The following is a 15674-nucleotide window of genomic DNA, read 5'->3' as shown; positions in this document are numbered from 1 at the left end:
TTTCCTGGATGTTTACGTGGGATTCCTCGGGCCAGCAGCCCGTTGGAGAGGAAAGCAGTGGTGCTCGGATCTGTCCCAACCGCCCCCCAGTCATCGACTTCCCTCCACCCTCACCTATTCACTCTCCAAAAACAGTGTTTCGCAGCATTTTCCAACCCCGGTCGCCGCCTCCCTCCTGTTTCCCCCCAGAGGCACCCGAGCTCCCCGACTCCCCTCATGGTCCCGCGCTACCGCGGGCACCACGGTTACGAACCGCAAACGTGCGACCAGCACGAACGCCCCCAACGACCCCGTGGGCACGAGGCTTGGTCGGACGCCCGCGGGGGCGGCTGCGCCCTGCCCTGCCTTGCACCGCGCATTAAAAGCTGTCTGAGACGGGCTCCCTGTGGCTTCCTCTTGTCGGGGCGGCTGTAAACGCAGGAGCAGCCAGCGCCCGGCGCAGCGCGGTGCCCCCCCCAGACGACCAACGGCCGCCCCGCGCGACTAACGGCTGCGCCGTGACGCCGGCGCTGACGTCACGGCGGCCGGCTGGCTGGCCGCGGCGGCCCACGTGGGCGCGGACGTCGCGGCGCCGGCGGGCGGGGGCGGCGGCAGGTGAGCGGCGGGCGGCGGCGGGGTCGCGCGCGGGGCGGGGGCGGGGGCCGGGCCCGCCCGGGGATGCCGCGGCGCCCGCGCGGTTGTCGCCCTCCGGAGCGGGCAGGCCGGCAGCGGGGCGCAGGCCTCCCCCTGCCGCCCGGCCCGGCCTGGCCCGCCCGGCGGAAGCGGCCTCCGGGCTGGGCCCGGCGGGGGGGAGGCGCAGCCCGGGCCCGCAGGGACCCCGCGGTGCGGCCCGGCCCGGCCCGGCCCGGCCTGGCGGGTGGCGGCTGCCCCGGCTCGGCCCCCTCTGCGGCGCGGGCGGCTGCGGAGGCAGGTCGGTGCCGGGCACGTGGGCAGAGCTTGCCCGGGAGTCGCGGTGCGCCAAGGCCCGGCCGCAGCCTGCGGACCCCGCTGCGCTTCGCCCTCCGTGCCCGGCCTCGCCGGTGGGGCCCGAGGCTACTTAGGCGTTTTCAGCCCTTCGCTGCGGGACGAGGGTGTTTTATGGGGGGCAAAGTTTGCTGGACGCTCCAGCCCTGCCCTTTGCTTTCTCGGCACGGTGGGGCTCAGCGAAGCCGAAGAGCTGGATGGTAACTTGTGTGAGCAGCGGCAGGAGGAGCCCAGGCGCGGGGGGACGCTGCGGAGGCAGGTAACGCGGCGGGCCGACACCTCTGAAACATCCACGGCAGGGGATGGCACTGCCCCATCCACTGCCTTAATCTCACCTCTGTTTGGTTTTAGTCACTGGAGTGAACGAATAATGACAGAGAGCTGTTTTAACTTCGTGCAGGTTTATAATTATGGCCGAGAAAGGAAAGGTCACCTGTTAAAAATTATAGGGGGACCAGACTAAATGACTACCCAAAAGCTGGGAGGAAATAGCTCCTCTTTCTGTGGAAATTAAAGGTAATTTAACTGGAAAGTTTGGGGAAGATTTAAGTGATTTCTTACGCTATAGGAGTTACCTAAAATAGATGTCCTCCTTAATATGGGCTTCATTGCTAATCTACCTTAGTTGTGTTTTTAATATTGCAAGCAAATCCTTCAACAGAAAGTGCTTTTTAATGTTTTTTCTTTCCTCCTAAAGAGAATCCCTTCTGCTTGCTAAGAAAAACAGGCCTTGTCAGCAAGGAGCTTTATTAAAAGGCAAAGCCTTATCATTCATTGCCTGTTCAAATGAGAGATTCAGGTTCCTGGAGATAAAAGATAAAGCACAGGTCGAGATAGGAAGCTGTGCCTTTATGAGCTTATGAAAAAGATTCTTTTCTGCTGGCTATTAACTGTTGTTGTTGCTCTCCCTCATCTGTGTGCCCCCCCCCAGCATGAATCAGCAGCAATGTAAATGATTAGCTTGTTATAAAGAACCAACAAAAACAATCAAAACGAAATAAAGTTCAGTGTAGCATGCAAACACTGTATAAATCTCTGAAATTTGCGCTGGAAGTAAATCCAAGGTGTAAGTGAAGTCACTGAAGTCAAGATATCACTTTGAGGATATAGAAAGCAGTACCTTTTGAGCTTGGTTTGCTTTTTACTTGTGCCTGTGGACAGGCACTCTGTCACATGTAAGCCCTGTGGGCTCTAAACTTGCTATGATGAGAAGTGCGAAGGATGGCCTTGGGCTGAGATTTTTACACCTGAATGCAACAAATTTTGGTTCAGTTCCTGACTCCATCACAGCTTTGCTGTGAGACCTTGGTTGAATCACATCATCTTCCTGTGGCTCTCTGAAACAGAGACAGCCTCCTGCCTGCCTGTTCAGATGGCAGATGTTGCAGGGCAGGACTGTGTCTTGCTGTCTTTTGGCATAAGACCACACTCTTGCTTGCAGCTTCTGGTTGTTATTGGAGTATAAATAGAGTAAGTGCCTTGATAGGCAAGAAATGTTTGAGACTTGTATGCTGTTTGTTTCTCACATCTATAAAATGTTTGCGGACATGGCTGGGAAATGAGCTGTGAAATGAACCAGTTAGAATAAAATACTGCATAGCACAGCATTTGAGCAGCACAGAGCTTCCACATCTTGCCCTGGAAAGTGATGGCATGAAAGTTGTGAGATCCCAGTAGGTACTTAAAAATGTGAGAGGAATGGGAAAAGGTAGAGGAAGGGCATTATCCCACCTTGGGCATATATTGGAGAGGTGAGTGGAGAAGTGGTGGAGAGGACCTTTGAAGAAGTTCAGGTTACATGACTTTCATAAGCTTTCAGGCCAGGCCTCCCCTGTAGGTTGAACATCTTTTGGAGTGAGCTGGTGCCTGTAACTGCAGCCTACACTTGCATCAGGACAGCAGCATGACCTAGTGTCACGAGGTGTGGGGCTCATGATGGGCCCCAGATACTGACAGTCACTGGGTGGTGAATTGAGAGGTTGGTGCTCACTGCAATACCGAGGATATGTCCATAACCAAACCACAGCAAAGGAGTACGATTAGTCTGTGCCCTTGTTTTCCCCTCTGATCTGCCATCTTTCATCCACCCTGTGCCCTTCTCCTGCTCATCTGATCCCAGCTAAGATCTGCAGAGTATCTGCCAAAGGTCTCTCAAGAAGGGGCCTGTGTGCCTCCCTTCTGGCAGTGACCTGAGGGGGCTCAGTGGACTGTTCCTCCTGTACAGTTGTTTTCTTGCTGTGTGAAATAACCTGCAGCCCAAAGGTGAATATCGCCAGTGAACTCATCCTAATGTACCCCCTAAGGAGCAGATTTCTTTTGTCCAAGTTAATCCAGTCATGAATCCAGTATGAAATTTTGGGCTGTAGTAAGACCTCTTTTTTAAAAAAGTAAAAAGCATCCTTAACCAGTCCATTTCTGAGTTCCTGAAATGAATGGCATGCTTTCCCAGCAGTCTGTGTTCCTGTGGCATATAGGCCACAATATCTCTGCCCTCAAAGTAAAAAGACTGAAAATTGTTTCCTGTACGTATAACTGATATGGTTGCTTCTGATCTGTGGGGACTTGGACTTGGGATCTTCAACGCCATGCGCGAACACCTTTTTTGGCTGTCAGGGCTCCTCAAGCTGTGGGGAACATCTGAGGTGCTCTGGTTCCTGGTGCTGTCCACATGGGGTGGCATGTGCGTTAGGCTAGTATGCATCACCGCTGGGCATGCCACTGCTTCACCAGGGGGTGAAGTTTCTTTACAGGATAGACCAGGCTTGACTGTGGCCTCAGACTGATCTCAAGGGAAATGAATGTCAAGTGACAAGGATGGCAAAAACTCTGTGCTGAGAGGGGTGACGCTGGCACAGTTGTCCTTAAAATGAGTTTCCAATGGTGACAACCTCCAGGCTGTGTGTGTGAGTGGCCCAGGAGGGCTGGAGAAGCTCTGAGGTCTTGTGCTTTGTTTGAATTGCAGGTACTAAGATGAGTCCGAAAATTACAACAGAGCTGCTGAAGCAACTGCGACAGGCGATGAAGAGTCCCAAATATGTCCAGGAGCCTGTTCAGGCCTACATAGTGCCCTCGGGAGATGCCCACCAGGTATGGATGGATTTCAGGAATGATTGTACTTTTCTTCCCAGTAAAATATAAGCCAGGAATAACTAAATTCATCCTTCGCTCATATGTTTTAATGATCCTAGCATAAATGTCAGGGTAAACTCAGAAACATCATGTTGGAAAAAGTTTCTGGAATCTGTGCAGGGGATTCAGGGTTTTACATACCTGTAAGAAATCAATATAGATGTTCTACCAGCAACTTCTCATCAGATTGTCTCTGGGGGAGCTCATGCTGCAAGAAAGGGAGTTGCCAGAGCAACTGCTGTCCCTGTCTTGGCTGTTAGAGAGGATAGATTTACTGGGGGAGAAAAAGGCTTTACCTCGGTTTTAATTTCTCCATTGGCACCTCCTGATCTACACATACTCTTAACTCAGGTGACAAAGGATTAGCTGCAGAGCTTTCCCTTTGCCGGATCACGGCTGTGTCTGGCTCTGGCTGGAATTTGCTGCTTCATGCTAAAGCTCTGCAGACCCCATGTGGAGGGGCCTTTGGAGAGGAAGGGAAGGAACAGGCCTCAGCGACTTTTTCCCTTCCAAATGTTGCTCTGTGCACTCAAGAGGAAGGCAGGCTGAGCTCCTGGTGGTAACTGTGTTGCATGCTGCTTCCAACATTAAGATTGTTGCAGTCCATGATATTAATTTTAATTTGCTGAGCTGCCTTTTACCTCCCCTGCCTGTTCATATGCAAGTTTCACTTTTCTGCCCCTCTGTTGGGAGACTCAGGAACTGGCAAGGCTAGAGCAGCTTTCTTGCTCCTCAGCCATTTTCAGGAAACAAAAGATCTGAAGCTTTCCTGGCTCACATCCAAAGTTGTCCTTTACTCCAGGGTGTGCAGGTTTAAATGCAACTGAATTGGACCCTGTGCCCGTGGCTTGGCACTGGGGTGAACTCGGTCGAGACTTGCCTGTGCCCTGAGACCAAATGTGCAGCATCATGTTTCCTCTCACCGAGATCCAAACTCGGGCAGGTAGAGGGGAGGCGTTTTCTGCAGCTGCTATTGTCTGCTGCATTCCTGCCTCAGGCTGCCTCTGTCCATATATAACTCTGGTTTCATTTCACTAGACATTAAATGCTGTCATGTGAGTTGAAGAATGTGACCCTCAGGACTCCTGGGTTTTTCTGTTGCTCTCTTTTTCCTTGACAGAGTGCAGTAAAGCAGAGAGCCCTGTGTTGCTATTTCCTGCCGGGCAAGTTGGTCAGGTTTCTCTGCAGAGCGAATCTGTCTAAATGGAAATGATTACTAAAAGCTGCTGATTTTGGCACCTCCTGACTAGCTAGTGCAGGGTTTTGTCTGCAAAGTTTGGGAATTGGTGCAATTTTAAACACTGGAAACCTGTGGATCTGAGAACAGGCTTACTGACTGCAGGTAAATTGTGATGAGCTGAGATTTTCTGCTTCCCCATGTTCTAAGAAAGGGTTTGTGCCCTGCATGCAAATAAGAGCTTTGCAGGTCTGAAGTTCAGTTTTGCTCTTAGGCAGCTCTTCCTTCCATGACTCAGAGGCCATGATTTGATTATACGAAGCTTTTGGTGGCTTGAGCTGTTTCTTCCCCACAGCCAAGCTGTCTATTGCTGTTCTTGCTTCCCTCAGCTGTTCCTGAGGCTGTGCTGGGATCCATGTCAGAGAAGTCATCTAACAAACAGCTTTTCCCCCCCCTGCAGTATTGACAGAGGATTTAGACTGGGGAAAACTTTATTCCCTTTTTGTTTGCAAAGAAGCCCCTGGACTGGGCTGATGCTATTAGGTCCCGATGCTGCAACTTGCTGACTAACTTCTTTTTGTAACATCCCTGGGAATGGAGAGTATCTTGCTGACCAAAACTTGGATATTTGAGCTCTGAGCTCTCTGATGTTTTTAATATTATTTTTCCTGCCAAGGCCAAAAGGCTTAGTTTTTTAATACTGCCAGGAGGCTTGCCACCAATCGTATCTTTTGCTTTTCATGCTTAGTGGTGTAAGGAGCTGAAAAGACTTGCACAGCTTCTCCAACACAGTTAGTCTGGTCTGCCTCTGGCTTACCCAAGGCTGCTAATACCCTAGATTTGTGGCTCCTGTAGCCAGCCCTGAATGTTTGCTCCTTTGATTTTTATTTTTTATTTTTGGATTTTTATTTTTTATTTTTATGCTGGTGAAGTCATGAAGCAGTCAGAAGAAACTGACTGCTCCCTTGGGAACCTGGGTGGTCCAAAGCCTGGTGGGCAAGGAGAGCAGTCCCACTCAAAAGTGGGCTGAAGTAAGAGTCCCACTTACTTCTGTGGATGTTGAGGTGGATCTTGTGGCTGGAGTTGTCAGAGGAACATGAAGTGCTGTGCTCTTGGGAATGAGGCACCCAATTCCTTTATGGTTCAGTTAAAAAGGCCTGTCTAAGCTTTTGGGGTGTTGCAATGGTGAATGTAGGATCCATTTTTAGTGTAGTGTCACCCAGTTCCCATTGAATCTCGAGTTTGCTCATGTGGGGATGTTCAGAGATTGGAGGAGCTTTCCTCTTGATGGGAGGGAATGATGTTTGGGTCTTGAGCTTGGGTTTCGAGCCAGTCACAGCTTAACCGGAGTTGGCTCCAGCTCCCCAGGCCTTGACTCAATAGCGAAAATAAATTTGGTCAGATCTGGCCGGTCTTCCACATCCAGGAAACACCTGCCCGGCTCAAGGCCCCGTGTTTGGATTGGCAGAGATGCCATCTTCTGCTCAGGATTGGCTCCTCCAACACACGCTTGTTCTGAGCTGAGGAATCAGCAGAGTTATAAAGCAACAGAGGCGATGACTTTTGCACAGGTCGCACTGACCTGTTCCAGATCTTACTGATACAGTTAGGTTTTTGGCAGCAAATACTGACCTCCTCCAAGTACACAGCAGTGTTTGTTCTTTAATGGTAGGGCATCAGTGTCATAGCTCTAAGGGCAGTGAGCTGCTGTTCCCACTGCTGCTCTTGGTTGACATTAGAGTGCCCTGAACAGAATGAGCTTTGGTGTGTTAATGACCCAACCAGGCAAACTCCTGTGAGAAGCGCCACTGATCTCTTCGGGCTCTCCCTGGCTTAGCTCAGAGTTTCTGTGATGGAGCCCCTAGTTTTGACTGCATGTCCCAGGCCAACAGGTGTGGTGGAGAGCAGCCACAAAAGGCCCGGGGAGGGTCCGGTGAAGGCCATCAGGGCTGCAAGACAAGCCCCAGGGAAGTACCTTGTTCTGATCGTGCTATGGGCTGTGCTTTGTGTGGTGTCCACAGGTGTTCCCCTTGTAATTTTAGCCCATGCAAAATACGTGCTGGTCTTTGCACAGTCGGGGTTGCTGTACTGAACAGAACAGGTGGACAGGGCAGGAGGGGTGTGCAGGAATTCAGACTGACAGATGAATGAACTGTCTTCCCTCCAGATCCTTCCTAGCCTCACTGACTCATTGTACACTCTTAAAACAGTCTCTGGATTTGTCTGTGAATGGCACAGTGAGATAGTTCCCACCAAATCAAGGTCCTTATTAGTTTAGGTAAGCTTTTACCAGAAATAAGACTAGTAGATTTTTTTTCTCCTCTTTGTAGATTAAAAAAAAAAAACTTTTAAAATGGCAATGCATCTTATGTCACTGTTCTGTGTTGTTAATGAAGCTAACTCAGCCTTAATCCTTCCTACGAATGTGAAATTGTTTATCTGTATAAGCAAACCAGCCTGCAGTCTCTCTGCTGGATAGATCAAGAGAAAGGGAAGAGAAACTGCTGGTGTGATTTCGGATGTACTTTATGATATGATCTACAACAGGAAATTTCCAGCATCTCCTTTAGGCGTCGGACCCTGGGAGATGGTTCCCCAACTGTGAGCTGGGTGCCTGATACAGTGTAGGGGAAGAGGAGTTATAGCAGTCAGCAGGCTGAAAATCAGTAGGAAACACTGAAGTGGGAAATCATTCTCAAGTCCAGCCTTGCTGGGCCTTCACATGCTGTTCTCCTGCTCTGAGATAAGCACCCGTGGGAAACCGGGTCCTGATTCTGCTCGTGGGATGACTTTGTTCTCCCTGCCTGTCAGCTGATGCCTGAGTTGCTCTTTCAAAGAGGGTGAGTGGGGATGGTGCTGCTGTGGTGGGCTGAGATGGGCTCACCTTGTCAGCAGGAGGTGTGCAGGGGGCAGTCATCCCTTTCCCAGGTGGGTGTCTTGACCCCTGTTGCCCCATGGCTGCTGAGTCAGTGCCATGGCCCTGCAAGGTCTGCAAGGCTGGACGGGAAGAGCCACAGGGAACTAGACTGCTCTCAACACCTACCCTGTTTCTGTCAATTTTCATTAGTGGTTGGATAAAATAGAGGATTTCTTGGGAGCAGATCCTAGGCATCTTCCCTGGCAGCCAGGAGCAAAAAACCCACTCTGCTAAATCCTGTTTTGGGCCATGCGTTTTGCTGCCCCAAGGCTCAATTTCAGCAGGTTAGTGGGGAATGGTCGGTGGCTACTGCCTAGGGCTTCTCCCAGGAGGAGAGAGGCATGCCTTTTCTGGGGCAGAAATTAGGTGTTGGTCCCAGGTGACTGAGAGCTGCCACAATTTATGTTTCTCACTCACTCCTGTGATTTTTGAACACTCCTTCTTCTTTGCAAAGAATGACGGATTTAAAGGGAATATTTTCTAATGAGCAGGCAATTTAAATAGGCATGGCCTGAGAGAAGTGCAGTACCCATCACAGTGGGAACTAAAGCCATCTGAGAATCGAGCTGATTTCTCAGCTCAGCCTCCAAAGCATTTCTCTTGCTGCAGCACAGCTGAGGGCAGAGGAGCTGTATGCATACAGGGACAGACGTTGGTTTCAGACCATTTGTAAGGTATCTGTGCCAGGGGTTTTGCAGCTTGAACACCAGCACTGCCAGCCTAGATTAAGTTGATTTGCTGAGTTGTGCTAGTTAATTAACAGGCCTGCTCAGCAGTTCTGACCTCTGATCTTGTGAGAATGGATCCCATTAAAAAGGATGTGGGGAGCCATTTCAAGGTGTATTTGTTCTTCTTTTCATTTTGGCAGCCTCTGTGGATATAGTTTATTTGCTTGTTCTCAGGCTCTTCTTTAATGCTGCCAATAGAAGTGCCCACAAACACAGGTTGTGATGGAGTTGGGGTGAGGAGTGACTAGCAGTCCTCGATTCCCACCCACCCACCAAACTATAATCTGGTGATTTCTGGTGTAGTCTTGGTTTGAGCAGGCAAGGAAGATGTGAAAGGATCAGTGTCTAATTATGAAAGGTCCTAAGGGCTTAAAGGTTTTATAATTTGACCACCTTGATGGCTTCTTTTAATGTCATTGTTGTGGAAAAGAAAGTCTTAAAGGAATTCTCATATTTCCGGCGAGGGGACTTCAGTGGAGATAGTGTATTTTACAGATTTGATGTGCTGATTACTCTGGTCTCCAAGATCAAGGAGTGCTTCTGGTTTCTCTTCCTTTCACATTGCAGCTTCAAAGGCAGCATTTGTTTGTTGCCCAAAGGGGAGGCTGAATGTGAAATAAACATCTGCAAGCTCTGAAACACTTCAGTATTTACAGAAGTCTGTGGGAGAGAAGTGCTGCAGCCTTTTTTTTTTTTAACAAAAAAAAAAAGGCAGTTGGACATAAATGCAGTATAATCGCAGATGATTAAATGTTCCAGTGGAATAGAGTTCAGGCTTTTTTAACTCATTTATTTCTCTGCGGCATCCTTTAGGAGAAAAACCTTATCAAAGTATTTGTCATCGGCTGTTTTTTTTTTTTTTCTTTCCTGCTGCTAGAAATAATTGCTGCCTCTTTTGTTTCCAGAGTGAGTACATTGCACCCTGTGATTGCAGACGAGCATTCATCTCTGGATTTGATGGCTCTGCAGGTACCTTTCCAGAACTTGGGTTCTTGCTACTGTGCATAATTCCTCTATAAAGAAAAGGTCCCTTTCATGGCGCAAATGTAGGATGGAAAAGGAAACCTATCCTGCTTGCTTGGACTGTTCTTGTTTCAGCATCTGCAAAATTATGTCTTGGCTACCCACTGGAATTATGTAATATCAGTGCAATAACAAGTTTTCAGAAAATGTTTGACCCGTAAATGAACCTCTCATGGAGTGAAATCCTGTTAACTCTTTAATGTGGTGCTTGTAGCATATGTTAATTTCTTTTGATGTGGAGACAGCTTGATCGGCTTTTATATTGCCCGTTTGGGTTAGGGTAAATAGTAGATGACTTTAGCTAGCCCTTCTATTCAGACAGACTGGGCCAGAAGCACTGCATTTAGAAACTGAACTCTGTGGAATAAGTTTGCTTATCTTGCAGAGACAGGATGTTTTCTTGGCTGCAGGATAGGTCTGCGTGTCAAGAGACCTCGTTTTCACCCAAGCTGTACCCTACGCACTGCAACTGACTCTATTGTGTGATTGTTGGCAAGTCACTTTAGGGTTTTCTGTTCCCCCAGTTGTAAATTGGGTTAAGTGCTGCTGCCTCTCTGTTTGGAGGGTCCATTCATCAGCTTATAGGAGCTGTGCTGGGATGCCATGTGGTAGGTGATAAATTCAAGGCTGCAGATTGCTGTTAATGGATAACATGAATCCTGTATTAATTTCATGCCTTCTGCATGGCCTCTTCATAACCTCGATCTTTATTTTGGGATCTCATTCTGTACTTGGAAGGTCTGTGTTTCCAGTCTAGCACTTGGTGAGTCAGTGAGGTTTCACACAGGGGCTCACCTTGTGCTTCCTGATGGAAAACATTTTCATTTCACATCTTTCAGGCTCAAGTAGCTGAAAATTGGGGTTTGTGTTGGGAGTTTAGAAAGCAATGAATTCACATTTGGAAACTCTGGTCTGCTAAGCTGGGCTTCAGCCTGTGGACAAAGGTGAGGGAAAAGATGATCAACATGCAGAGACTCAAAAGATCACGATTCAGTTTCTGTTTGTGCCCTGAATTTCTTGAATAGCCAAGGGCAAGGCACTTAAGAGTGCAAGGAGCCTTACAGAGATGTTACTGCACCTCAGCTCTTTACTTTCATTGCTCTGTAAGGGATATTGCTCCCACAAAAGAGTCAGTGGAATGGGATAGACCCTGAAGTCAGCAGAGTTTTATGTTCATATTTCCCATTCAGCCATCCATGCTACAGCTGTAACATTTGGGAAGGGGTGCAGCTGGTGATACCCCAGGTCTGCTAGCCTACTAACAGCTGTCTCTTGTGGGTGACCAGAGCTCGGGCTTCCTCCCTGTAAGAAGATGGGATGGAGTCTGGATGTGCCCAATATGTGTTAGTGTGACAACAGTCAAGTGAAAACCACGATCTCTATTAACAGGGTTTGGAAAGCCTTGTTTGAGTCGCAGTTACTGGCTGAGCTCTGCTCAAGTTGAATTCTTCTGAGGCAATTCACTAAGCTGAGACCTTGTGCATACTGTCCATGGTGGGATTTGGAAGGTCATAGTGTAGGGGAAACAGTGAATATTTCTGCTGAAACTTGAGTAACATTTGAATAATGAGCCGAGCCGCCTTCTGGGGAATTCAGGTGTGTTTCAAACACACCCACTGCTGTCTGTGTCTGCACGATGGCTGTCCACCTCTTTCCAACCACATCTTTCTGCCTTCCTGCTTAGGTACTGCCATTGTAACTGAACAGCATGCAGCCATGTGGACAGATGGACGTTACTTCCTGCAGGCTGCACATCAGATGGATAACAACTGGACGCTCATGAAAATGGGTATGCAGGAGGCTGGGATACTGCTCCACTAACACACAGATAGCAATCACAGGCTATCTGGTCACTTCTCATGTCACACAACTTGGGCTGTAGGAATTCTCCATCATGTGGGGGTTTAGGAACATCTCAGGCACAGTACTGCTCCTGCTTTAAGGTCCTGCAACTCTTTTTGCCCCTGAGTGTAGACCTATGTTAGGAGACGTGTCTGAAATGTTAGCTTGGACTTGACTTTTTGGGTAGTGTGGGAACACTTCAGCCTGGCTGCATCTTTGAACCTCTTTTATCCATGCAGGTCTGAAAGATACACCGACTCAGGAGGATTGGTTAGTGAGCGTCCTCCCAGAAGGCTCGAAGGTGGGAGTGGACCCTTTCATTATTCCGTCTGGTTGGTTTAACTTTATTGTATAACTCTGGGTTGGGCAACTGGGTTTTGCTTCGTTACATCCCTGACCAAGTTGCTGTGTGATGCTATACAGTTAAAAGCTGCCATGTTTCCACCCAAAGGTGGTGGAGGGTGAAACTGTTATTTTATAAACCAGTTTGGATTTGGGGTTTTTAGGCATGTATCATGAGAGCTCCACAGCAGCTCATTGACATGCTCCAAAACACAAGGGGTGAGAACTACTATCTAGGTTTGCACTGACTTTGCCTGGAAAGCAGAGTCCCAGCCACCTCCTGTTGTCTGTGCTGTGACTTGTCACAGGCACTTCAACACAAAGATGCCGAATGCCTTGGCCAGCATGTGTGTGAGCCAGAACACCCAGGCAAAACTCGTCCTGCTCAGTCTGCTTGGGGGGCTCAGGATCTCTGCAGCTCTCCCTATAGGAAGCGTGTTCCTGGAGAGGCACCATGTCTGTCAGATGAATGCGTATCCATCTGTCCATGTTTCAGAACCTGGAGCTCAATTCAGAGACCAGTGGAGGCAAGGGAAGATCTAAAGCTAAAAATCAGACTTGTGGCTATGTGGAAGTCCACCCTAAGCCTCATCTAGCTTAGGTTTAGTGTGGTTCTTTGTTGCCCCAGGGTGGAGGATGTCCTTATGGCAGCCTCTGGAGTGTCTTCTAGTGACTTCTGTCTTCTAGCCGGGGCAGTAGTTCTGGAGCCTCATATATGAGCTGAAGGGCTGCAAGGACTCAGGTTCTGTATTTGCTGCAGGCTGTAGTGGCTGCAATTGTGGCTCTGTAGTTGCAATAGCTTTTTCGTTGTTTTTAAGCAGATGGGAAGGAGGAGGGTCTGAGAATAAAGGAGGGGGCTCAGATTCTTGAGTTTCCCACCCATGACTGCAGCAATAGCCCATTGTTGACTCTTTTCCCTTTGGCAGACCAGTGGAAGAGGATGTCTAAAGCCCTGAAAAGTGCGGGCCATGACCTTGTGCCTGTCAAAGAAAACCTGATCGATACAATCTGGACAGACTGTCCCCAGCGCCCCTGCAAGCCTCTCATCACACTGGACCTGAGTTACACAGGTGAGAAGCTCGAGTCCCAAGAGTCAGGAGATATTTCTACTTCCCTGCTCATTTTGCTTTTCCGTTACAAAGTAGTGAGAAAAAACACTACTGCAGCCCAATATGATCCACTGTGATTCGGTCAAGAAGGTGATCATACCTCAGCTGATGGCCCCTTTGTCCTCAACTTCAAATAACCATTTTCTGGAAGCTAGATGGCTTCAAAACAGTACATGCATGTCTTAGAGAGGTGGAAGCTTGTTTAAGATGGTTCATATCAGTCATTGGGCAGGAGTGAGGAGCACAAGCCAAGCATGCTGTGTTTGAACACCTCCAAAATCCAGTGCATCAGTCTGTTCTTCTGTCACCATCCCAGTAAAGCTGGTGACTGTAGCTTTTCATGTTGTGTTTTGCAGGAGTCAGCTGGAGAGACAAAATCGTAGCCCTCCGTTCAAAAATGGCTGAGAGAAAAGTCCTGTGGTTTGTGGTAACAGCCTTGGATGAAGTAGCATGTAAGTCTTTGCAGTTGGCCTGGGCTGTTGCATCTCCCTTCTCAGTTTTTCCTCCAAATAAACTTCCTTCCTGCCTGGGAAAGGAAGAACCCTGCCAGAGTGAGACACTCATTACAACCAATGTATCTGTTAGAGGTCAATTAGCTTGTATCAAGTGCAGTCAAGAAATGGGGTTGCAAGCCGTGAGTCTGTATTTCTATACAGTGCCTTTTTACACTGGTGAAGCTCTTGAAGATATTTTTGGCCCAGGATATGCAACAAATCACCACCTTTGGAAAAACAGCCCAGGCAAAGGGAAGAGAAGGTCATGTATAAAGCCTGAGGCAGTTTGAATGAAGGAGGAAAAAAAAAAGATTTTTTTTCTGTCTGTAAGATATCCTGATGCTGCCTCACCCTATGGGATGATGGAGACTTTCTGCTGTGCAGGCTGTGCTATAAACAAAGCAATGCAACATGTGGCTTTGTATACATAAGGCGAGGGTGGGGTATACAGCATTCACAGTCCTCTTCATAATTTTTATGGCTTTTAAAATCAGTCTTTACCTCTGCAGTGTTTGGCAAATGCTTGGGTTAAAACAAGTAAATCAGGCCTCAGTTCATATTTCCAGATCATTTCAGTCCAGGAGAGAAGCTGATCCGAGGGTCTGACTGGAGAGTCCCTGTGTCTGGGGCCCCAGGGTAACTAGGTCTCTACACCTTGGCTACCTGCCCAATGTGTAGGAAGGGAGCATAGCCAGAAAAAGCAGTGGTTCCCCAGGGACTGTTGTTGCTAGTTTTGTGTATCCGTGGCTCTGAGTGATTTCTGTTGATTAATGTTAGCAAAAGTCACCAAGGCCCAGAGTGGTGCAATGGGAATGCCAGCATTGACAGAGGGTGCTGTTAATGCATTTGCCCCATGTCTGATCTGAAATGGTAGAAATAAAGGTAGTGTGTTCTTAGCTCTGGTGCAGCAGCGCGAAGCCTCCAGCATGGGGAGAAGCCAGCTTGCTGAAGTCTGTGGGCTCTCCTGGATCTGGGACACTGAGCACAGAGCTTGTTTCATGAAAGAAGTACTTCCGAGAGTAGCGAATACGATTCCTCCCTGGGGAGGCCTGTGTGAGCAGAGATTCTGTCTCACCTTTTCAGGCACATCTCCAATTAAATTAATGATAAATTGCTGCCCTGAGGTGGTTTCAGATTAAATGTCTCCAGCAAAGCCAAGCTTGGTTATGAATCAAGGGTTTTAAGATGGACCAGAAGAGGTCATGAGAGGAACTTACTGCCAAGTATCTGGTAGATTTTCCTCTCTAAATTGAGGGGGGACACTTTAATTTTATCTAATTAAATTCACTACATTAAACTCCAGACAAGCTTCTGGAGACAGAAATAGAGGGCCACAAAAAGAGGCTGTTGCCTCCTTGCTGCATGGGGAAACGGATGAGTGAGGAAGTTTGTACCTGCACAGTAAAGAGTTCTTTGTGGCTCTTTCCTGCTTTCAAGTGACCTACTCCTTCCCTGGGGAGTATCAAACTCTATTTTTACTTTCATGGCAGAATTTGCACAGTTCGAATACAGTGCTGGTTGTGATTTAGGACATGTTGGTTCTTTTCCCAGCTGTCCTGCTGGCTGGCCTTATTGCCTCAAGTAACTCATTTCAGCTAATGGGATACCCTGGGGTTTTTATTTGACCCTAAATTCGGGAGTTTGGAGATTCCGAACATATACTTCTCCTCTTGACTTTGCCAGGAGTTGTGGGAGGAAAAAAAACTAAGGCTGTGAAGTCTGCATTTGAGATGTTGGAGGCACCCAAATGAGATGCCTTTTTGGAGTATTTTGGTCTTGCCTATTGTGTCTCCTTTCTCTCAAGTATCAAAAGACGGATCTTCTTTTGTAACTTTAAAGCTTTCTGGCCGTTGAAGCAAGCTCTTATCACACTGCACAGACTGGAAAGGGCAAATACTTTTTTAATGCATGTCCATATCTTTTTTATTTTTTATTTTTTATTTATTTTTT

At 48.2% G+C, this 15674-nt stretch overlaps 1 protein-coding gene across 3 annotated transcripts in view; it reads left to right on the top strand.

Moving 5' to 3' along the window:
* Nucleotides 1-438: 438 nt before the first annotated feature.
* XPNPEP1 (X-prolyl aminopeptidase 1) overlaps nucleotides 439-15674 on the top strand; it is a 32393-nt gene continuing 17157 nt past the window's right edge. Inside the window, exons 1-8 of one of the 3 annotated variants that reach the window (XM_064514205.1) lie at nucleotides 492-594; nucleotides 1144-1218; nucleotides 3926-4050; nucleotides 9820-9887; nucleotides 11626-11726; nucleotides 12019-12111; nucleotides 13048-13191; nucleotides 13587-13682. In XM_064514205.1, the coding sequence (XP_064370275.1) occupies nucleotides 1161-1218; nucleotides 3926-4050; nucleotides 9820-9887; nucleotides 11626-11726; nucleotides 12019-12111; nucleotides 13048-13191; nucleotides 13587-13682 (685 nt within the window). In that variant the 5' untranslated portion in view covers nucleotides 492-594; nucleotides 1144-1160. Of the gene's footprint in view, nucleotides 595-730; nucleotides 1223-3925; nucleotides 4051-9819; nucleotides 9888-11625; nucleotides 11727-12018; nucleotides 12112-13047; nucleotides 13192-13586; nucleotides 13683-15674 lie in introns of those variants that run through there. The other 2 variants (XM_064514207.1, XM_064514206.1) reach the window with 2 other exon arrangements.

Source organism: Dromaius novaehollandiae, chromosome 6, assembly GCF_036370855.1.
Source record: "Dromaius novaehollandiae isolate bDroNov1 chromosome 6, bDroNov1.hap1, whole genome shotgun sequence".
NCBI classification, from domain to species: Eukaryota; Metazoa; Chordata; class Aves; order Casuariiformes; family Dromaiidae; genus Dromaius; species Dromaius novaehollandiae.
The sequence above is the reverse complement of the archived record's forward strand: the minus strand, read 5'-3'. Positions and strand labels throughout refer to the sequence as shown.